Source organism: Conger conger, chromosome 2, assembly GCF_963514075.1.
Source record: "Conger conger chromosome 2, fConCon1.1, whole genome shotgun sequence".
Lineage (NCBI taxonomy): Eukaryota > Metazoa > Chordata > Actinopteri > Anguilliformes > Congridae > Conger > Conger conger.
In genome coordinates, this window is record NC_083761.1 from 71,299,704 (window position 1) to 71,324,655 (window position 24,952).

At 45.2% G+C, this 24,952-nt stretch overlaps 1 protein-coding gene across 1 annotated transcript in view; it reads left to right on the plus strand.

Moving 5' to 3' along the window:
* The first annotated feature begins 1,781 nt into the window (after positions 1-1,781).
* The window catches only part of ntn1a (netrin 1a), a 66,664-nt gene continuing 43,493 nt past the window's right edge, over positions 1,782-24,952 (plus strand). Inside the window, exons 1-2 of the mRNA XM_061233244.1 lie at positions 1,782-1,877; positions 2,181-3,245. Of these exons, the coding sequence (XP_061089228.1) occupies positions 2,231-3,245 (1,015 nt within the window). The 5' untranslated portion in view covers positions 1,782-1,877; positions 2,181-2,230. The remainder of the gene's footprint in view (positions 1,878-2,180; positions 3,246-24,952) is intronic.

Genomic DNA, 24,952 nt, shown 5'->3' on the forward strand with positions numbered 1-24,952 from the left:
CCCCCCTCCCCCCTGAAAGTAAGTTGATGCAGAAAGGAAAGGTTTTTCATTCACCGCGTACGTGGTTTGTAAGGTTCTGTCAACAGAAAATTGAAAACAAAGTACTCCTTCTTAATTGTAGTAGCTCAATTACAACAGCATAATAATTCAGATGAAACCTGCATAAAATTTAAATTATATTTAACTGATATCTGAGACAAGATGATAGCTAAGATAGGGTTTTCTATGTTGTTGTTTTTGTATTCCTTTAAATTATTAATGTAACGAATATGAATGAATGCCCACAGTGGCAGATTTTAAACCTGAACAACGAAATGTATTGTGAGCATGTGAGAATGTGTTATCCATTAAAGTGTAACGCATTGTGGCGTGGGACAAGATATTGTTAATAGTATGAGTTATCAGGTATGTACGCGGTAAGACGTTATAATATATTTATATTATATAAACTGTTGGGTATATGCTTACAGCAGCCTACATTTAGAAAATGATACAAAACTTACACAATTCATTACATAGTAGGTATACAAAAAACAACAAAACAGCGACAATACGAACAACAACAACAACAACAATAATAATAATAATAAGAAGAAGAAGAAGAAGAAGAAGAAGAAGAAGAAGAAGAAGAAGAGTAAAAATAGTAAATACGAATAATTGGAATTATCGCCTAATGCTAACAATCACCATCCTATTTTTTGTAAGGGACATATTGTGAAATGCTCAGTAAGTATTTTTACGCCAAGAAGGGATGAAAGTCTGGACTTTATAAGTGTCAAATTAACTTTATTACAGTTCATTTAACACGAACTATGTATGCAAAAATAAAGGTTACCAATACACTTTGCTTAGATTCTGAATGCAATGTACATATGCTAAACTTAATAATGTATTTCAGTGAAATAGACATTTTATTTTCAAAACTTACTTTTACAGGTATTTAATTACATGTAAACGACTTTGGTCAAAATAGATTAGGGGAAAAAAACGTTTTCCAATTCTTAGTAAAGGCCAAATGAGGAATTAAATTCATCTCAACATTGTTGAATATGTTCTCTCACGAGTACTTGATAATCCGGTGCAGCCCACCACTGAAGTACGTTACATTTCAATTTCATCATTTTACTGACGCTTTTATGAAAGGTGATTTGTGATTTGCATGGCCTGCTCATTTATATGCAATCCATTTGTGCAGCTGAGTATGATATTGGAGCAAGTGTCGCAAATCAAACCCAACAACCTTTAAGTTATAAGCCCATTGTAAATAAACAGCAAATGTTATATGGTATATAATGATAATAATAAGTATAGCTAGTAATAGTATTAATAATGCTTCAACAGCTGACGGTGCTGTGATAGCCGTATCTAGTCTTCCTGTCGCTGATACCATACCTGCTACTGCTGCAGGAGTTCACCTTAAAGCAGCCTCATATTACAGAACATTTAGCATATTTAGCATGAAACGCTTTCAGTGGTTACTAGTTGCAAATTGCGTGCTTGCATGTCAGACTTGGGCTTTAATTTTCATCCAAATATCTCAGAAATAGCGAGATCAGAAGGACGCATTTCCAAAATTCCCAAACACTTAACACATCCTCAACAATAGAGACACATACAGGGAGAGAGGGGGAGAGAGAGAGAGGGGGGGGGCGAGAGAGAGAGAGAGAGAGAGAGAGAGAGAGAGAGAGAGAGAGAGAGAGAGAGAGAGAGAGAGAGAGAGAGAGAGAGCGCGCACTGGAGAGTAACGGGTCCTATACTGTATTTTTGCGCCTGGGTTCCAAGAAACAAACAAGAGCACAAAAGCTCTTGTAATATCCTTCCGAAAGAGAAAGATCAGGCTTTATGACTTTCCTGCCAGGCTGAACTGTTATTCCGAGGTACAGTGCCCTATGTGGAAATGTGTTTACCTCGTAAGCAGATTTATTTCACGTACTGCTACGAGATTATGCTATGGCGCGTTTTATCTCACGCAGTAGAATCATATTAATTAATATATCGTTTTTTTACTTTTCCGTTTTTCTGTGGCTCTTATGAATTTCTTTGGTGTCATTTGATTTTAAAGTGCTTTAATGTCATAGTTGTGCCGTTGAAACATAACGCCTCTCAGTGGCCGTTTACCTTTCCGGTGTTCTCAATTGACATGCTTGAAGTGTATATTAAAGCGCACCTTTCTCTCCTAGGGAACGGCTGTGTACTCCAGCACACTGGACTCTGAAGAACGTGGATTACAATGTTAAGGATTGCGGAGGCTTTGGTCACTCTGGTGGCAGTGTCACTGATGGCTGAAGGGGTATTCGGTGGCTACGGGATGAGTATGTTTGCTGCGCAGACGTCTCCACCAGACCCGTGCTACGACGAGAACGGTAACCCGAGAAGATGCATCCCCGATTTCGTGAACTCGGCTTTCGGGAAGGAAGTGCGCGTGTCCAGCACCTGTGGAAAGCCAGCCACTCGGTACTGTGTAGTAGCCGAGAAAGGAGACGAGAAAAGTAGGAATTGCCACATTTGTGACGCCGGAGACCCAAAGAAGTATCACCCACCCGCGTATTTAACAGATCTCAACAACCCTCATAACCTCACTTGTTGGCAATCGGAAAATTACATCCAGTACCCGCAAAACGTCACACTGACACTCTCTTTGGGTAAAAAATTTGAAGTCACCTATGTGAGCCTTCAGTTCTGTTCACCGCGACCCGAATCTATGGCCATCTTTAAGTCGATGGACTACGGGAAATCATGGGTTCCTTTTCAGTTCTACTCTACCCAGTGTAGGAAGATGTACAACAGACCAAATAAGGCTGCAATCACCAAGCAAAACGAACAAGAAGCTATCTGCACGGACTCTCACACGGACATGCATCCCCTCTCCGGTGGTCTAATAGCGTTCAGCACCCTGGATGGCAGACCCTCAGCGCACGACTTTGACAACTCGCCGGTACTACAGGACTGGGTGACAGCCACCGACATCAAAGTGACTTTCAGCCGATTACATACTTTCGGGGATGAGAACGAAGACGACTCTGAGCTTGCCAGGGACTCTTATTTCTATTCGGTCTCAGACCTGCAGGTTGGCGGGCGATGCAAATGCAATGGCCACGCATCAAGGTGCGTGAAAGATCGGGACGGGAACCTTGTTTGTGAGTGCAAGCATAACACTGCTGGACCAGAGTGTGACAGATGCAAACCATTTCATTATGACCGGCCTTGGCAGCGCGCAACTGCGAGAGAAGCAAACGAGTGTGTCGGTAAGTCCATACCGTTTGATTACAGCATTGCCAAGGGGTCTCAACTGAATTTAAAGCGACGGGTCCTTTCCTGAATCCCGTTCTCCCTACAGACTACGTGTTGTTAGCGTTTGAGAAATACGCGGTACATGAGCTGTTGCTTGCTTGTGAGGCAAGCAAAATATTGAGTGTAGCCGAGTAGCCTACATGTATATTTTTTGCTTCACAGTATTATAATATAATTCGGCGTGTCTTAATATACAGTCATGTACCTAGTTATGTTATATGCAATTGCCGTGGTGTCAGATTGTATCAGATACAACGGCGAACAGCTATACAGTAGCCTACCAACTCGCTTTACAAGATTGCATAATTTTTAATAGCTAATACATTATCTTTTTCTTTTTTTTTGCTTCTAGTAAAATAAATAGAACAGACATGAAATGGCATTGCGCCATTCGTTTACAAGTTTGCACAGGCTTCAGCAATACATCGTTATACACCGACTTAAATATCATTAATAAGTAAAGACAGTTTTGCCTAACTTTTATTGCCTCTGGGTCTATTCAAATGCTGCTTTTATGCGCGCTAACATTCCAGCGATTATACAGTTTTGTAGGATTATAAGCAGTTGGCTTTCTCTGCACATGCTTTTATCCTGTATACATAATAGTCACTTGAATCCAAAGTTAGTTTAAAATGACTAACCCCTTAAAATGGATAGAGCAAGGTCTCAGGGTCCCGCAAAATGTGAGATATAAACAAAAACAAAACTGCAGCATTACTACTACTACTACTACTACTACTTCTACTAGCAGTAGTACTACTACTAGTACTACTGCTACTAATAATAATAGTAATAATAATAATAATAATAATAATAATAATAATAAGGCCACGCTGACTATAAAGTTAATACTGACCTAAAACAGATACAAAGTGATATGTCAAAAAAGGACGTGATCCTGCGGCTCTATACACACGCGCGCGCGCGCGCACACACACACACACACACACGCACACACACACAGACTAAAACCTTAAAAATGTTAGGCTGATGTCAATAAACGTGCTTTAAATGTGAAAACGATGTGACTTGTCCGTGGCATAGTTCCCTCTCAAAACGCATCAGTATAACCCGCTTTAACACTCTGTGTCCACGTGCTGCCAGCATCACTCAAAAGAAACCGCAGCTGTGTGCGCTGGTGTCAAAAATGAAATGAAATAGCCTAGCTCAGTGACATCCCATTTCTGGTAGTTGCAAAAATACAAATTAAGTACATTATATAATATATTATACTCATATATATGTAGATTATTTCAAAGAAGGTTATACGTTATTTAGAAATCTGCATTTCAATAGACTGCCGTCAATGACCGAACATGTCTCCCACTGCTTCCCGTCCGCCGATAGTACACATACAGTATACGCGTGGCATTATTTTGAAAATATAAGTAATTTGCTGCCAGTCGGTATGAGCTCTTGTGTTTAACAGCCGTGCAGTTTCTGCTTTAAATGCATTTTTACACAAATTACAGTTAGGCTACAGTAGCATATACAACATGCGAACTGCCTGAAGTAAAAGATCAAGCACATGTCAATAATGCACAACCAATATTCATTCGGAAATAACCTACAATTCTTTAGTCCACAAAAAAGAAAACAAAGCAAAAACAGTGAGTGTCATGCCTGTGTGCCATTTCATTAGTTAGAATAGGCATGGAAACGCAACCGTATTTGTTATGTGACTGATTATGTGTTTAATATGTAATCATTTACATCGCAGAAATGCTTTCAACACATACATTTATAGGCTGCGGATTTAGTTTATTAGCGCACATAAATGTAATTACAAATGAAAACACGAAATCAGCCATAATATTGGCTGCTTTGCTCGTATTGTTCTATTATTATGTTTAATTTTACCCTTATTTAGCTAGGTTTGTGAACTGAGAACTCAATTCTGTTTCGCAACGACGAGCTGGAATTGAATCCAATACGTATTTTAACTATAATGGTAATAATTAAATAATGGTAACGCTGCAGCCATAACAACAACAACAACAACAACAACAACAAAAATAATAGTAACAATAACAACAATAATAATAACAACAATAACGATTTGAATAACGTCATTAAAATAACTATATATTTTTATTATTATGTTTGTGCTATTTGGTAATTATTAGGTGCTATTAGGTATTCTCTAGGTTATTCTCTTCTTATTACTACAAACAACTGTAAAACTGAATAGAATGTAATGGAATTCCATACATTTGTAATATATAATAAAATCCCTTGATAGTTATGGATATCATTACTTTTTGGAGATTTATAAATTAAACATTATTATTATTATTATTATTATTATTATTATTATTATTATTATTATTATTGATGCTGCTCTATCAAAAATACATTCACATATTTTTTATTTATTAGCAGATGTGCTTAAAAGTTGCAGTGAAATGTTATGCAGCACGATCATGGTGACGTCAGGAATATCGCCATTTCATGCAGTTATTATTGTTGTAGATGTTGTTGGTGATAAAATGAATTTATATTATTTGGTGTGAAAACTCACGACAGAAATCTAAATCCAAGAGACAATAAATATATATTTAAAGTGCGCGGACACCATCAGGTGTTTTTGATAAAACCTCAGTACCCTTTTCTGCACGCCCCTATGAAAGCTTATGAAGAAAATGTCGGAAGTTATTTGATCAGATAAACATGGGCATTCAGGTGTGCAGCCACATGTAGAATTGTGTTTCCGGCAGTTAATCAGCCCTTATAGGATAAAACAAGGCTGCCATATGGATCTCAGATAGGCTTCTTTAGATAGGTAGCGGACCTTGCTTAACGGCCTGTGTTTTATTAAAGTAGGAGGAAGATAGGGAAGGATTTATATCAACACTTGGCACACACATAAACCCTGGGCCAAAGGAACATCTCTAAGGGCCAGTTTATAGGGAAAAAAAAACGATCAAATATATTACTAGACATTAGACTTGCTTGTCCCAATATTGATTAAATTAAAATGATTCAAATTTTGAGTGACAATTCACATTTGTGCCAATAATTATTATGGCAGTCATAACCATTAACATCAAGCACTTTACTATATTTTCCTGTATATTATGTGGGAGCCAGATTCAGAAATGCAGTATAAAGTGTGTGTTACTCTCTGGCCAACTCTCTCCTGTTCTCTTGAAAGAAAGAATCTTCTAGCATGATGGGAGAAGTCAGGAGAAGTGCTCTTATGTTTATTTACATCAATCCACGGCACCACACTTTATCTGACAGGCATCTGTGGCATGTTTCAGTCATCTTTACTTCTAACAGGTGTCTAAAAGCTTTTCCGTTTGATGGTTTTGTTTATTCATGTAGATCATGAAAGAACATTAGATGTAATCATACGGGTCTTGGGCTCTGTCATCTGAAAACATATGTTTGCATATGCTGGATATGAATACACCTCTCTGAATTGATATTCTGTAATATCTGCATCCTGTATATTGACTTGAAAACAGTATTACTGTACTTGAATGGCATCTACTGGCTATAAACACAGTTACATCTGCATGGCATATGCTGATATGCTAGATGGGAATAGAGCAAGTGTGTGCATGGCACACTGTGTATTGCTATGAATGCAATTATATATTCATGCCATAAATAGTATATAATTGTAGCTTAAACTATACTCAGACAATCTTCGGAATCACAGTTCAAAATTAAACAACATTTAAGCAGCTAGAATGTGATGCCACTTTTTTAATACCGAAATGTAATGCCCGGTACTCAAATTCTTTATTTGCTTATTTCCGTATTAAGTGTTCTTAGTTTCTGTGTAGCAGCACAAAAGCTCAGAGTGTTGGTGAAATAGAATTTGAGTTATCGGCGGGTTGTCTTACAAGAAGATGCGTTTGAGTTAAATGCGCTTAAATTTGAATGACAGCGGTGTGCGCGCACGCAGGGAACGCAAACAGGCCAGTTCAGACACAAAAGCTGGGCTATCGGAATGAATGGTTTCCAGTATCCGTGACAGTTTTCTTCTTTCTGTGGACCTGCATGTGTGTGTCTTGGCTGTGCCGGCATGAGAGACGGTCGCTCACTGCATCCGTCATGCTGTCAGCACCGCGCGTCCGCGCAGCGCATTCCGGGCCGATGTTTTTGTGAACGATGTCATCGGACGGGTCGTGGAAGTGAAAAGGGGGGGGGGGGGGGGGGGGGGGCGTCTTAGCTAAAGCAAACACGGAGTTTGGAATGGCAGAAGAAAGGGCTGCCCTGACACCTCTGTGTGAGAGCAGGGCCAGAGGGGAGGGCTTGTTCCTCCGCAGTCTTTCTGCCTGAGCTGGGCCAGGACAGGGGCTGGGGGCTGGGGCAGGGGCTGTGGGCTGGGGGCTGGGGCAGGGGCTGTGGGCTGGGGGCTGCAGCCTCTTATTCTGGGCAGGGCACCCTGCCGTTTGGCCAGCGCTCAACAGCTGCGATGGGACCGAGAGATATCGCAGGGCCCATGGGTGGCCCTGGGAGAGAAGAGAGAGAGAATGAGAGAGATTGCATTATTATTGTTATTTTGTTTGCCTCTATGCACTAGAAACACATGCCTGCAAGTTAAATTAAATGGGAAAAGATTAAGGAGAGTGCGTTAAATTTGGGTTATACTTGAGCAAAAAGCTGTAATGTATGAAGCAAAATACTGTAGCCCATTCTTATTCTTTGTATCCGCATACCTATCAGCAGAACTGGACACCATGTGGTCCACTCAGCCCATATACCAATCCCCCCTGACCTTCCCTTCCCCTGCCACGGTGCACGTGTCCTGTGATCCCGTCTCTGTAACCCTCTCTGAGTGAAAACTGCAGACGGAAGGCAGGCTTTATCATATGAAATGAAGTTGAAATGACAAAATCTACAGCTGTTACCCTTATTGGATTAAATGTGTTAGCGGTTCAGAAAGCGGGCTTTTCCAGTAAAGGGTTGAAAATGTTAGACAGGCAGGGGTGGAGAGTCTGTACACAGGGCGGTCACAGGGAGTGGACCCCTCCCGCGGTACACCTGAGACTGGAGCTGATGACACCTGCATCGGCTTTGGGAAGCATCCTCACAGTAATCCCTGACCTGTGAGGGTTACCTGAGCAACCATTTCAAATCCCCCACCTCCACAGGGGCCCCCGCGAGGTGTAGGGTGGGGAGATGGATGGATCGTCACAGCAGGATGAAGGATGGGATAGACTGGGGGAGCACGGGCACCCTCACCCCCTCCTCTCTCTATTGGGTTAACACAGGGAGGGGTGCCGGGATCCAAAATTTCACAGACTCACCGACAGTATAATTTCTCCCTGGGCATATTAATCTTCTTCCTCTCAGCGTAGAGGCCCATTTAATTCAGCCCAGCTGGTTAACATACATACCCATGGACAAGCTGCACTGACCCCCGCGTGAAACTGCATTTCCAACAGTCAAAAAGGGGGGGGGAGGGTAACGGAGCAAGGGGATAGGGGGTCGAGGGAATTGCTCCTCTCCCAAACCAGGTCACGGTCAATTTCACATGCAATTTCTTATCTGCGGCTCTCTCTCTCCCTGGTTTTCCCTCTCAGTTGTTGACGGACTGCTTTAAAGGCAGAGCTCACTGCGGAGGCTGAGGGCGATTAGGTTGTCAGTAACCGCAGATAGCTACTCGAGAACGCTCTCCAGCGTGATTCATCGGGCGGCGGAACAGGACAGTCCGCACTCATACGAGGAGGATTTGCGCAGAGATAAGGCCCAACCCTTAACCGCGCTCCTGAGTCATTTCCCACAATCTGTACAGAGAAGCCCCAGTTCGCCTTTTTAAGGTGGGCTCTTCAGAAATTAATCACGGGATCCCAAAACAAATGTGGCCCTCTCAGATGTTCCCGGAAACCTTGCTCTCTTTTTCCGGCGCAGCGAATTGCTGAGAATCGTTCGGCATTTTTAAATTCAACTCGGAAGGAAGAAAAGTAATGATGAGACAAAATTGGTTTTATAAGAAGGTGTGCTCAGACATATCATATATTCACATCACAATTATATGTGTAATATTGCAGCCTTTGCATGTTTAGACTGAAACCGAACACGTGTTACACTGAGGGGTTACACGAAAGTGACTGCGTCAGGTGTCATGCATAGCAAAATAAACCTAGACGCAGGTTTCCTCTTGAAGTGCACTTTGCCGATTAGATTGTGGGACTCATAAGACCTGTGGGCTCCTGAGAATTGGTTTTGAAGTGCATTTACAATATTGATCCAGAGGGGTCATGCAGGAGCCTCTAATGCAGGGAGTCAGGGAGGAAGGGAGAGGGGGATGAGGCAGGCCTGGGCTCTATTGGATTAAGGGTGACTGGGAGAGCTACACGGCAGCGCGCTGGGCCACACCGCGTCCTGACACTGCTGAATCATCACCTGTCAAGGTCACCGCTCACAAATACAGTGACAGTGGAGGTGCATTTTTTTTCTTCAGTGATACAATTTCCAAAATGCACCCTGAAAGTACAGTAATGTTTGTTTAAATTAGTACATTTTCCAAACAAAAAAGGTACAAAATTGTACTATTTGCCTTGCACCTCTTGGGTAATCTCCCAGGGACATGCGTTTGTACCCTTTTAGGCACTTTTTGTACTTTTATTTCTGAGAGTGTACATCCTAAAAGCCCGGGCGTTTCAGCACTTCTACCTACAAATCCCCCATCTTTATCAGCCTCAGGACATTGTGCATTAAAACCCCATCTGGAGCGAAAGGCACTGGCGCATCAAGCTAATTACACAAGCACGTGTTTAAGAGCGAGAGCCTGTTTATTTTACAGAGAAGCCTTTCATCACGCAAGGAGACACGATAACTTCCTACAGTATTTTGCCTGTGCAGGTTCGCCTGTGTCAGAATGCGGAGAAAGTGAGAGAGGGAGGGAGGGAGAGGTAGAGAGCGAGAGGGAGGAAGAGCGGTGGAGAGAGAGAGGGAGGGAGAGGTAGAGAGCCACAGAGAGACTGGGTAAAGAACACAGAGAGACTGGGTAAAGAACACAGAGAGACTGGGTAAAGAGAGCAGAAGGACTGGGTAAAGAGAGCAGAGGACTGGGTAAAGAACACAGAGAGACTGGGTAAAGAGAGCAGAAAGACTGGGTAAAGAATACAGAGAGACTGGGTAAAGAACACAGAGAGACTGGGTAAAGAACACAGAGAGACTGGGTAAAGAACACAGAAAGACTGGGTAAAGAACACAGAGAGACTGGGTAAAGAACACAGAGAGGCTGGGTAAAGAGAGCAGAGAGACTGGGTAAAGAGCAGAATGACTGGGAAAAGAATACAGAGAGACTGGGTAAAGAGAGCAGAGAGACTGGGTAAAGAACACAGAGAGACTGGGTAAAGAGAGCAGAGAGACTGGGTAAAGAGAGCAGAGAGACTGGGTAAAGAGAGCAGAGAGACTGGGTAAAGAACACAGAGAGACTGGGTAAAGAGAGCAGAGAGACTGGGTAAAGAGAGCAGAGAGACTGTGTAACGAGAGCAGAGGACTGGGTAAAGAACACAGAGAGACTTGGTAAAGAACACAGAGAGACTGGGTAAAGAACACAGAGAGACTGGGTAAAGAACACAGAAAGACTGGGTAAAGAACACAGAGAGACTGGGTAAAGAACATAGAGAGACTGGGTAAAGAGAGCAGAGAGACTGGGTAAAGAACACAGAGAGACTGGGTAAAGAGAGCAGAGAGACTGGGTAAAGAACACAGAGAGACTGGGTAAAGAACACAGAGAGACTGGGTAAAGAACACAGAGAGACTGGGTAAAGAGAGCAGAAAGACTGGGTAAAGAACACAGAGAGACTGGGTAAAGAATACAGAGAGACTGGGTAAAGAACACAGAGAGACTGGGTAAAGAATACAGAGAGACTGGGTAAAGAGAGCACAGCGACTGGGTAAAGAGAGCAGAGAGACTGGGTAAAGAACACAGAGAGACTGGGTAAAGAACACAGAGAGACTGTGTAAAGAACACAGAGAGACTGGGTAAAGAGAGCAGAAAGACTGGGTAAAGAACACAGAGAGACTGGGTAAAGAATACAGAGAGACTGGGTAAAGAACACAGAGAGACTGGGTAAAGAATACAGAGAGACTGGGTAAAGAGAGCACAGCGACTGGGTAAAGAGAGCAGAGAGACTCGGTAAAGTCAGTGACTAAAGGCAGAGTGCTCCCCAGATCCACCGGGGCTGCCCCGCGTTCCCCCCATAGACCTCAGTGCTCCTGCCCCTAAGCCAAGGAGGAACCAGCCATCCCCTCCCAAGCTGGAGGCATCGTGCCAAGACCACCACACCGCCCGGCTGGCTTGAACAGACCCGCTAATTCTCTCCCGCTCGCTACACTGAACACGCACTCTGCGTGTTCTGGAATGCGCTCAGGCATCTTTCCGCAAACGCCTGATTGACAGGGAGAATTTGCTCAGGGCCTGCCGTGCAGCACAATGCTCTTAATGTAGCGGAATAATTACACCCGAAGGTCTTAGTCTTACCGCAAAGAAACTCTGTGTCATTTTTTTCAATCTCGTTTAGTCCCACTCAAAGAAAACACTAAAAATACCTGACATGCCCCATCAATGTAATACTGTATAATTAAAATCTGCATGCCTTTTTGAAGCTGTAAGGTAGTTTATTAAAAAGCTGTGGTTTTGACAGCTCTCGCAGGGAAGAAAAGAGTAGATGTGGAGGCGGTAAAGACTGTAGATCTGTAGGATTAGTGCTAATTTTATGATATATCTTGTGTTTTTATGCAACCCCAAGCAGCATAAAAATTAAAAAAGAATAAAACAATATTATGTATACGCTCAGCCACTGACTGAAGGCTGCCTGATATCAACAAAATGTTTAAATATATGTATATTTTCAATTAACGTTGAAAATATATCAGTCAAAAACATTTTTAATCACCAATTGCACATGGTCATCTTGCAAAGGCATGGCCTTCGGTTTGGCTCCGTCGCTGGCTGCCAGCGGCTGTTCGTTTAGGAAAGGCTGGTTAATGTTTGACCCCGGCAGCCCTGTTATGGGGGTTTTATGAAGCGGAGTCCTTCATCTTCAAAGGCGAGCGTTGACTGTCTCGCTGGGCAAACAGAGGCGGTGAGAAACAGAGGCAGAACTTAGCGGCGGACCGCCGTGCACTTTGCTCCGAGCGGTCCCCTCTCGCCAGCGCTGAACACCTGCGACTGCACGGACACTCTGACGCAGCACAGCACGTTTCCCACCCGTTGTCTTATCAGCCTTTACAGCTGATTTTGTAAAGCCTCCGTTACGTTTTGCCTGCGTTTCGAATGCTACTCGTTCAGACCGGCACGTCCGTCGGCGAATCCGGTTGGCACCGGGATTTATTTAACGGCGCATTAGCGGGTCAGTTCACCCCGCTATCAGTCTGCCTTGTGCGCCAGCAAGGCTAAGGCTGCCATAAAGATAAGGAAGAAAGCAGTGGCGTGTGGGTTGTGGACGTTCACCTCTCCCTCTCCCTCTCCCTCCGCTGTGGAAAGGGAAACGGTCACCCGTCGTCAGGTTTTCCGACGTCGTGCTGTGACCACGGGAGTTTCGCGCCGCGAGGTACGGAAAGGTTAAACGCTTTTGTTCAAGCTTGGTTTGGCCTCGGCGACTGTGGAGTGTGGGACATTCCACCTCAGGGCCAAGTCGTTTTTAAGTGCGGCTTTGATTTAAGCCTTTTCATATCCTGCTGATGTCATCCCCAAAACGCTGCGCCAAACTGATAGCTGCAAAATAAAGAGGAAAGGAAAAGAACCGCATGTGAGGAGGCCCAGAGCTGGTGGTGGCAGAACCGGCTCTGTGCCTCGGAGGTCTCTGGGACAGGGAGGTCCTGCTCAGACCCTCTACAGCCCGGAGAGCTGCTGTAGGCTCAGCCCGGCCGGCCTGGCGGGCCCATCTGCATCGTGTTTCACTCTAATCTCGGCCCTCGCAGAAGAATGTGTTGAAATATGATGTCACCGCTTTCTATATAAACACTCCAGCCTAGCTCACAGCCAGGGTTCTCGTCCAGTTGTCCTCCTGTCCATTCTTTTGCTTGTGTGTGTGTGTGTGTGTGTGTGTATGTGTGTGTGTGTGTGATTACATGCATGTACGTGTGTGTGTGTGTGTGATTACATGCATGTGCGTGTGTTTGTGTGTTTGTGTGTGTGTGTGTGTGTGTGTGTGTGTATGTGTGTGTTATTGCCCCCCCAAAGCTGTTGTGTCTAATTTCGCACACCAGGGTGGTGGCAGTCAGCGGGGTGTTTTTGGCAAGGCCAGGGTGTCAGAGAAAGACATCTTGTTTGTGTTTCTACTCAGTGTCACAGGGAGAACTTGATTTAGCGGTCTGCGGTATCACAGGAAAACCGTAAGGAAAGAAGAGGACAAGTTGCAGCAATGCTCAAAGTTTAGCATTTTAATCTCTACGATTAGTGTTAGTCACACAATAATTAATGCTTTGTTAAAATTGGCTATTCAAACTTCTCTCCTGTATGAACCAGGCAAAGTTCTGGCTCGACTGCGAAGAGCAAGGGCCAAGTCTGACTGTATGAATTGCTTCTGGAGTAAAGCAGTATTAACATAGCGAGGGAGACACGTTTGCAGTCAGACTGTGCACGGTGCAGGGAGAGGAGTGCACGGCTGTACAGGGTCCCTAAAATGGCTGCAGGGGGGAAGTGTTGCAGAGCGCTGTGTCTCTTTCACCAGGCATCTTTTTCTCACCAAAGTCTGTAGCCTTTTCTCTCCTTTACTATCAGGAGAATTAGGAGACCCTGCAAGAGCAGTCACAGTGATGCCTCTTCATCACTCTCTAATCCACACACTCGGTGCTTCTTATTTTCAATAACAGTCTTTAATGCAAACTTCCATGTCTTTTTATTTGTGTGCAGACAATGGTGTCTACTGTAATATTCCGTGGCTCAAGGTAGGAAATCAAGGATGCACATTATTGCCCAGACTAAATTAAGGAAAAGGGGGAGAAGACTAGGAATGACAAAATGCAATGAATTAATGTTGCAAAAATCATCATGAGAATTTGTCATACATTCCCACTGTGATTACAATTGATGTTTTTCAAACTCTCTACTCCCTATTTCAGTGTGAAAATGTAGAAACCTTTGTTTTTATACTTATTCTACATTTCTTATTTTTGCTTTTATGTTTGGTTGAGAAAGATTTATTAAAACAGCCAGCGAGTCAGGACACACATGAAAAGTCCCTAATTCTTCAGCTGAGAGCCAAATGAAAATGGTAGTCTGAAAGCTTTTTACAGGCACAGTGTTTGGCAAGTGGTATCTCTGGGTTTACATATTTTACAAAATGCCCCCTGATGAAATCTGCTCTCCCATTGGTCGGAGCCTGCATTTTTGGGGTTTTGTTTTGTTTTGCAGGCAAAGTTCAATGGATAATGTAAGACAGATACAACACGCAAAAAGCCACGCTCCGACTTTCCGAGACAAAACCCCAGACCTCATTTTGAGAAGTGGTTTGGAAGAGATGCCGTGTTGTGTGAAGGCTCTTGGGTTGGGGGTCACATCCTCCAAACTTCCCAGTTGGCCTTAATGAATCACTGCTGGCTTATCTTCCTAAGGCTGACATCTTCACTTCACGCCTGAAAGCCGCCGGTGAGATATAACACATGGCGTCTTTGATCGTCGGTTTGGGAGTGTGAAACGCGTCTTAAACTGAAACAGACGTAACGCATTCTGATAGAGAGCAGCTGTTGTTAATTAGGCCAAATTAAAGGAATAGAATCAACCTGCTTTCCAATACCAATGGTTCCGTTTTGATGCAATGTTCCAGGACATGACAGGTGACTCAGTGAGGAAGGGAAACCAAGCCTGGCCTGGCAGTCCCAGGACAACTTCCCTGCTGTAAAGATATGACCAGCTTGAAACAGCAGCTACCGGCTGTTTCAAAACGTAGCTTGAGCTGGTCAAACCATGTTGAGTATAGAGCGGGTATAAGTGGTCAACCAAACAGCTACTGGCTGTTTGGAAACCTAGTTTGAGCTGTGGTAAGCAGGGTTAAGTACTGCTGAAGAGTTTTTTTTGCCTGGACTTAACACTCTTTGAGTGTCAAGCTGTTGCAAAGTTGTTCAGATTTTTCCGTGTTGATACCCGTTTGCCTTCCCTGCCAGGGGCTGTGTGTAACGTGGAGAACAGGTTGTCTTCAGCGACCTGACTGCAGGAGGGGGATTCCTGCTAATGAATTAATTGACTTCTTAGTTTGTCAATGAAAACTGGTTTTGATAACATTGCAGTGTTAGTGGGTTAGAGAAATGTCTAAGTCAGAACTATACACTCAGTGACCACTTTATTAGGTAGAGATGCAAACCAGCTTGTTAATGCAAATATTTAATCAGCCAATTATGTGGCAGCAACTAAATGCATTAAAGCATGCAGTTGTGGTCAAGAGGTTCAGAAGTTTTTCAGACCAAATGTTGGAATGGGGAAGAAATGTGATCTTTGATCGTGGAATGATTTTTGGTGCCTGACAGGGTGGTTTAATTATCTCATCTCCTGGGATCTTCACACACAACAGTCTCTAGAGTTTGCAGAGAATCAACACGTCAAACCTAGGCTACAGGCTACAGCAGCGGAAGTCTAAAAAATAGGTCTAATAAATACCTAATAAAGTGCTCTCTGAGTGTACGTACTGTATATTAAAAATGTGTTGGAGGCTGGGCACCGAATTGCAGTGTGATTACACACTGTGGCAGGAAGTCTCTGTGTTTCCTGATTCAGTGTTTTTATTCAGCAGGAAGTTCAGGTAATTGGCTCACTATACTGGAATGCCAGCCACCCTTGAAACATCAGTCAAGCAGTACATAATGCAAGCAGTCATATTTGATTGGGTTCAGTGCTCTGCGCAATTACATTTTGCCGCAGAAAACGGTTATATACGGCGCAGCTACGTCTGTAATTCCAGCCGGAGGGCGTAAACACGGTGTAAGACCGCAGACTTCCTCCTTCACACAGCTATCGGCTTCTGTTAATGCAGACCCCATGAACGCAGACCAAACCCGCGTCGGTTATGCTAGCGTAAACAGAACCCGAGCGTTTCCGATTTCCTGCTCCGAGAACCCTGCAAAGCGCTCTGCCTAAATGACATCTGAAGAAGAAATCCTGCTACATGATGCACCAAACCAGACTGTAAATAACATCTGCCATTGATCCATGAGCTTACGAGATCCCAATGCACCCTGGGAAATATAAAACGCCCTCCTCTGTGAGGTCACAAGACTGTTTTAAGCTTTAGCAAAATGCCCTGGCATCCGCATAGTAACAATGGCTTGCGGTTATATCAGACCTGGGTGAAATACGCAATTGTTTTGGATTCAAATACTCTTCTACGCTTCACTGAGCTTGTCTGGCGCATTGGAACCTATGAAGTGCTCTCAAAAACTGCCTTCCAGCCCCACCTTCTGGTCCTCTTTGCTCGCTCAATTGCGCCAAGCAAGAGTACAGAAAAGTATTTTAATCACATACGTAAAACAATTACGTATGCGACCCAGGTCAGGGTGTCTTATCTCAGGGTCTCCGGTCTTTATGGAGGGGTGGGAGAGGGAGAACTAATCTCAAACAGTGTTTACCACCCACCTGCTGCACATACTTGCACCAGAACACAGGACCCATCAGCAGAGGTGGGGAGGGAGGCAGTCTTAAGACAGCTACAGGATCATTGTGAAGGTGGTCAACTGAGATGGCTTGTAGGGTTATCTGTTTAGTGCATCTTATACGATAATAATCCTTTACTTTAAAAAAAAAAAATGCGGTAGTTTAAATCCATTGTTCACAAGCATCAGAAGTTTTACTCATGAAATCACGCAGTGGGATTGTTTTATCTCCAATGTCCAAAGCCCCCAGTTCACAAATCATTTTTATGTGCCATTGTAACTGGAAGTAAGAGGGACCTGTCAGTTCAGGTCAGTTCCCAAGAAGTTAGCCAATTTTGCAGCTTTTGGATTCCTTGCAAAATTCAGCAGGGCTGGTTTTTCAGGCTTGTTGGATTGCTGACAGGGATCATAAACAAAGTAGTAAACAGAAACTCTTAACTCCGGTTTTGTCTGGAAGTGGCTGAAGACGCTGAGGAGAATCACTGACAGCCTCAGCACCTCTGAGAGGTGGGCTGGAGTCCTGAGTGCACATGCAGCCAAGGCAGATACGCAGTGAAGAGGGACTGAGGAGTGTGCTTGCCTGTGTGTGTGTGTGTGTGTGTGTGTGCGTGTGTGTGTATGTGTGTGTGAGAGAGAGTGGTGGGTGGAACGGTGGAGGGGGGCTCAGAGAGGGCCATCAGGATGTATCCCTGGAACAGCTCATCACACTTAGCTTTCTGTGTAGGTGTAGGTGACAGTGCTTGAGATCATTTTAATTCAGCCTTTGGTTATGTGTGTGTGTGCGTGTGCATGTGTGTGTGTGTGTGTGCGTGCGTGTGTGTGTGTGTGTGTGGGAGGTGAAAAGTTTGAAGTGCACCCCAGCTGAATCCTGCACATCATGTCCCTGGCTGTGGAAGGAAGGCTTGGAGCATTGGCACTGCAGTGTAAATGCAGCACGATGCATAATGTGACCTGTCACATTATGTTTTAGTGCAACAAGAGAAATAGAGCCAAAACCAAAACAGCCAGCGAAGAAGACAGATGGTAACACTTGTTTGTGTGCGCGTCTGCGAGCGTGCATGCGCCCGCGGGTGCGTGATCCAGGCGCTAGCCTCTGTCAGCCTGCCCTGGCTGCAGGGCGACCGGACCACCGGGCGGGTAAACCGGCGCGTCGTCTCTGAGTTATGAGCGATTAATCTCGGCACGAAATAATGCGCGGGGCCCCCAGCTGCGTGAGGGAGCCAGCATCGGGCCCGATAAATCTCCAGCGCAGAGCGGGGTGCGAGGCGGCCGGGGGCCCCCCCCACCCCGGGATCGGCGGGGGGGGAAGCGGGGCTTCGTGGCCGGGATCGGGGCGCATTCCACCCCGCTGTGACGCGGTCGGGGCCCGGGGCCAATCAAAGAGACGAAACAATAACAGACTGTCAAATAAATAAAGGCGGTGGAATGAGAGCGAGTCGGCGAAGGCGATTAATCATCACGGGGGTTTTTCCGCCGACTGGCTTGGAGTCGCTGTTGCAGGGTGGAGGACCGTCCTGTGGGTGGCTGGGGTAGCGGGCTGTCTCTGTCTCAAACCTACTGCTGCACTGTGCTTCCCTCTGTCTCTGTCTCAAACCTACTGCTGCACTGTGCTTCCCTCTGTCTCTGTCTCAAACCTACTGCTGCACTGTGCTTCCCTCTGTCTCTGTCTCAAACCTACTGCTGCACTGTGCTTCCCTCTGTCTCTGTCTCAAACCTACTGCTGCACTGTGCTTCCCTCTGTCTCTGTCCTAAACCTACTGCTGCACTGTGCTTCCCTCTGTCTCTGTCTCTAACCTATTGCTGCACTGTGCTTCCCTCTGTCTCTGTCTCAAACCTACTGCTGCACTGTGCTTCCCTCTGTCTCTGTCTCTAACCTATTGCTGCACTGTGCTTCCCTCTGTCTCTGTCTCAAACCTACTGCTGCACTGTGCTTCCCTCTGTCTCTGTCTCAAACCTACTGCTGCACTGTGCTTCCCTCTGTCTCTGTCTCAAACCTACTGCTGCACTGTGCTTCCCTCTGTCTCTGTCTCAAACCTACTGCTGCACTGTGCTTCCCTCTGTCTCTGTCCTAAACCTACTGCTGCACTGTGCTTCCCTCTGTCTCTGTCTCAAACCTACTGCTGCACTGTGCTTCCCTCTGTCTCTGTCTCAAACCTACTGCTGCACTGTGCTTCCCTCTGTCTCTGTCTCTAACCTATTGCTGCACTGTGCTTCCCTCTGTCTCTGTCTCAAACCAACTGCTGCATTGTGCTTCCCTCTGTCTCTGTCCTAAACCTACTGCTGCACTGTGCTTCCCTCTGTCTCTGTCTCAAACCTACCGCTGCACTGTGCTTCCCTCTGTCTCTGTCCTAAACCTACTGCTGCACTGTGCTTCCCCCTGTCTCTGTCTCAAACCTACTGCTGCACTGTGCTTCCCTCTGTCCATGCTGTTACTGTGTGTGTGTGTGGGCTTCCCTCTGTCCATGCTGTTTGTGTGTGTGTGTGTGTGCATGTGCATGTGGGTGTGTGTCTGTGTGTGTCTGAGTGTGTATCTCTGTGTGTGTGGCTGAGTCTGTATCTGTGTGTGTGTGTGTGTGTGCATGTGGGTGTGTATCTGTGTGTTAAATGAATCTAAATTTAAATATGTTATCAGCATTCAAATTTCCGCAGGTAACCGTTTTTTTCTCTTTCTCAGTTTTTTACTGACCAATTAGGGGACAGGTGAGTTTAAGAAAGGGCTTCAGATTGGCTGTGGGAGTTTTCTACGTCCATGGGAAAATCTACTGGCCAATCAGCTCAATCAATCAGTGCCTCTTTAAAAATTATCTGGGGGAGGGTCACACCTTCATTATGTGACATACCTCTGACAGGTTGAAAAAGCTTGAGAGAGAGAAAGGGAGAGAGAGTGATGTCACCCTGTTTGTGAGAATGAGAGAGTGTGAGAGACAAATGTAAGCAGGAATGGAGGGTGTACATGTGGTTCTTACTGGACTGGACTTGAATTAACACTGGACATTTTTACTGTGTAAAAGGGAAAGTTACATACGCTCAGCTTCCGTGGGTGGTCACAGTCAACCAATCAGTCATTACGTCACTGTGATAAGGGGCAGTCTGAGGAGAAACAGCCCTTCTGCTCCTAAGACCAAAGACTGAATTAAAAACATCTCCCTCATCGCTCTCTTTATGAATAATGAAAAATAATAATGATTCATTAAGACCTGTGAAGAGCCTGAAGAGGAGAGGGAGAAATGTTGGTTTAACGGTGATACTGGGGGATTGTCCTTTACCCAGTAAACAGGGTCCATTACCGCATGTGTACTGAGCAGTATAATCTGCCATTTAAACACTGTGTATGAATTTATTCACCAGGAACAAAGTGGTTTTGCTGGAACACGACAAAGCAAACAATCGAGCGATTGCGTCGGTGATAAGGAAATTGAACCATTAACTGCCAATGTTTATTTGAACAAGTGCTGCTCTGTAGGTCTGGAGTGGCCTCTGCTCTCTGACCTTCACTGGAAATTAATTTCTTCAAGGACCGCATGCCCACCCCAGTCACTAATTATTTTCTCAGAACCGGGAACCACTTAGTTGATGCGGGGAAAATAAATAAGGCCCTATTCGCCTTCTGCAAACTAAATATCCAATGCCCGGCCCTGGCCCTGGCCCTCTTCCCTGAGAAGATGCAATACATCTTCCTACATTCTGAACATCTTCCTACTTTCCTGTACCAGAGCCAAGGCTTTGTAGTGGGCAGGGGATAAGAGGCAGTTTCCAGGACTATCAATCACATCTCCCGCTCCAGCGAGATGCCGAGTGGAGGAGAGCCGACGGGGGCTACCGTGGAGCGAGGTTCCCTCCCTGGGAGGGTCCCTGCAGGGTGTGTGAGGCTTTCCTCTGCGCCGGGGGCGATAGGGATCTTCACACGAGCCCTTTCCCCGGGCCGCGCTCCCGGGCGGCCGGTTTATTTGCTCGGATACCGAGCCGCGTTTCCACCGGATGACCCCGGCGCAGATCCAGTATCTGCTTTCCTGGAGGGGAGGGGTTTCCACACAGATGGGTGGGAAATGAAATGAGCTGAAAGCCCCAATAACAAACACGGACAAAAGAATGGAATTAGATATTTAAAAAAATGTTGAGTAACAACAATAGCCCAGGCCGTTCTTGGGTGTAGCGTGTAAATTATGGACGCAATGCTTTTTTTCCACCTCCTCAGCTGAGAATGTATACTCCCTATTACTCACACGGTTATGGCTATTTAACATGCTCAAGTATCTGACAGTTCTATGGTGTAATGTCCAAGCATGGCTAATTTATTCAGTCAAAAACAGCACAAAAATAAAAAGCCTTTATCTTTGGGAAGCATATCAATTTCACCCATAATCTTTACATATTGGAGACAGGAGGCATATGAATGCACATTAGATCCAGGACTTAACTGGCCTATTTGACCTCTAGAGCACAGGAGTCTTAAGAGACTTGGCTTGGCCCTTTTGGACTTGTAACTGAATGACTTCTTTAAAGGCCTTGTGAAATGTGTTGTCCTCCCTCAACAGCTTGAAAAAACAGAGCATACCCAACATTCAGAGAGAGTGAAACACACATCTTTAAGTCTTAATGCCTCAGGGAATATTGCATTAGAGAAAAGCTTTTAGTTTGCAGGGAACAGGTATGAATAGTACAGATATTCCTATTTCATAAATTGAAATAAATCCTAAAAGCATTTTACATTTTTACAAGGTGGGACGATAATTATTTGTGTTTTGTTTATATCAAGTGTATTATATTTAGCAGGATAGTTATATTAACACACTGGTCCGTAGAGTGAAGGGCTTACCTGCAGCGATATGCAAAATTACCAGTAATGCAACCAAGCCGATATAATTCCATTTTCACAAAGTTACAAAAGACGGCATTCTTTTTTAAAATACCATTTTGAAACTGTTTGTGATGTTAAGGTGTACGTGGACAATGGCAGCGAGGGCAGGCAGCCGTAGGAAGTGTAGGTCGAGTGACTGTATTGGCTATCGGGACGCAGGAAGTCGTTGAGTTCAGCGTGTTTCCTGTGACCAGTGGGCTGCTGAGTTTCCAGCTGCAGCTGCTGTGATGAGTCCTTTCCTCTTACTAATCCATCTATAGGTCTAGTCGTCTCGTGCATTACACCGATCCCAAACCCAATGGCCTAAGAAGCTCTATGTAGTCCTGATATCTGCACAGGTGAACATACAGTAGAAACAAAGAAGAGGATGAACTCACATAGTGATGTACCGAAAGCAGGGCACATTGTGCTTATGTAGGCATACAGGTTCCCCTCCAGGGTGAACTTTAACCCCCTGCTGTGTCTGAATAAATCATCAAGTAGAAATAATACATTACAACTAATGAGCTGTTTCCCCCGCTTATGAAAGCCTTCGATGAACCCAAAATTTATTTCAGAATTTTCCACTAAAACAATACAATTACTCCCGCTTTTCTTTTCACTTTCCATCGCAAGAGCTGAGAACCCAACGCCCCCCTCCTCCCCCCTACACCTTCAAGGCCACCTTCAAGGCTCCAGCTCCATCTTGAGCCATTCACCGTAATCTCTCAGCTCTGGTAATTATTATTTAATGATGCTGCTTACTTCACCAGCGCCACGTTCATGGTTTCAGCAGAACGTTCTCCTCTGTTCCCCATCAGGCCTCTCAGCGCTCCTGCGGCTCAAACCACCGGCTGCCCCGGAAAATCCCAGTTGTGTCCTGCTAATTGGTTTCTGCTGATGAGTTAATTGCAACAAGGTTTCAGGTTTCTGGACCCTAAATTCTTTTACCTTTACCGCTGCTCCCCCTTCCACCCTCCCAAAAATCAGTGTGTCAGAGCAGGTTACGGGGATTTGAGATCGAGGCAGGCTGGTTTTTTTTAGGAGCCTTTTGAACGGTCAGTGCGCTCCAAACCTGCAGTCAGAGAACAGCCTGAGCGTGTGTTTCTCAGGACGGTGGAGTGGTGTTACGCTGCACTGCTTTCTGGCCCTCGATGCCCTGGAACAGATACAATAATAACAAAACAACTCCGTCACTGTCAGTCGCAATCTTCTCCCATAAAACAGCTGTTGACATGTGGTGTGACGTGTGACCTCTCCCCGATGTTATTATTGGACGCACAGTGCTCCAATTAGAGAGGAGCTCTGTCCATCCAAGAACACTTAGATGCCACAGAAACATGAGCGGAATTAATGTGTCTGCAGCTGCCTGTTGGAGGCTTGTCATGTGACCCCCTTGAGCAGTCAGTGTGGACGTGGTTATTGGTCCTTGTATTCGGGCACGTCTCAGGAGCCAGTAGATGTGTCCTCTGTGACACTTCCAGTGAGCGGACCTGGCGGGTCATCCCAAGTGGCACTTTTCCATCGCGACGTGGCTCTGCGGAGCTTCCCAGGAATAGCGGTCGAGCTTCCTGGGAATAGCGGTCGAGCTTCCTGGGAATAGCGGTCGAGCTTCCCGGGAATAGTGGTCGAGCTTCCCGGGAATAGTGGTCGAGCTTCCCAGGAATAGCGGTTGAGTTTCCCCGGAATAGCGGTGGAGCGCATCAGGAGCACACTTAGGCCCGCGGCGAAGCCAGGGACCCACAGCTGCTTTCAGCCCGGCGTACGGAGAGAGGAATAAAGTGGACGGACCGAAAAAGACGTGTGCGGAGACGTTCTGAACGGCTGTGAGGTGAAGAGAAGTGGGAAAAAAGAACCGATAAACCCGTCCAGAGACGATTGATCAGCACCCGGGGACGTCTAATTTACAGTTTACCCACTTCCTGCTCGCTCGATCGCTTTTCTCAATGGGAGAAACAGCGCTAGACGTGCGGCAGAAAGTCGAAAAGTACCGTGATTTCACACGCAGCTGGCCAGCAGCCCACGTAGGGGCCCACGGGCGCTGTGCACTCGAGATGTTTAAGGCATGTTTGGTTTTATCTAGAACAGTCTTGAGACGGCGTAAATGTCTCCCGCTCACTGCATACTCTGACAGGCCGGCGCTCTGTTTACACTGTGGCTGCGTTGTGTTCTTAGCGCTTCGAGCAGGGTCCCAGAGTGCTAAAACAGAGACCTCTAACTCACCATCTGACAGATTGTGTATGCACTGTGCTGGCGGGTCTTAATCTGTCTCTTGGACATTTTTTTGGTGATGAAATTTACACAACCTTGTTTCTCAGAATAGGAGAGATATATTTGGGTTTAGCAAACAATTAATTGAGAGTATCAGCCTGTTAAAGAGGATTAGATCATGTCAGTTAAGTAACCTTAAAATATGTTGTAATAATTCATTGTATTTATAAAGCACTTCTAGTCCTAGAGTCTATATATATTTATTTATATAGCTTTTAGAATTAATAATGCCTCTTTTGTGTCTGCATTCTGTTTATAATTCAGCTAGGACTTCTTCTTCTTTAAATGCTCTTTGTTGTGATAATGAGGTGATAATGCTAGTACGGTTATGAAGGCTACTACTGAGCTGGGCTAACCATGGGTTTTATTGATCCCAGGTGCTGGGGCCCGGTCTTTCCCGTAGGACTATTTGTGCTAATTGACAGACTGTAAACACGGTTGAAAAGACAACCCATAAAAAGGACGGGGCTTAATTGTCCTCTGAGTGTCCGACACACGCTGGTTAATGAGGAGGGAAAGCAGCACCTCCACCACACCCCTGCCCAAACTGAGGCCATTTTCATGCTCCATAAATTTTACACACAAACCCACCATGGTGGACTTACATTCCAATAAAGCAGCGTGAGGGCCTACTAATGCTGAGGAGAGATGGTAAATTGCGGAAGACAGTGAAAGGGGACTCAGACTAATGATGTCTGCAGGAGGGAATGTGTGGTCCCTGGGGATCCACATTTCCACACGCCCTCGCACCTGGAACGTTTGTTGGCCGCGCTCAATCGCCCCGTGAAGTCGACTGAAACCGCCGGTTAAAGCTGCCGGGATTGGCAGGCCTCCGGACAATTTCCCAGCAGGCATCAGCGTCACCTCTTGTAGTTTTCTTTGCTCCAGTGCCGATACTTTTCTTTCAGATCTGGAGCAAAGTTAGCGAACTTTGTCATCTGTTTTATTTCTCTTATCAGCATGCTCTTCTGCGTGAGTCAGGGCAGGGGAGATGGA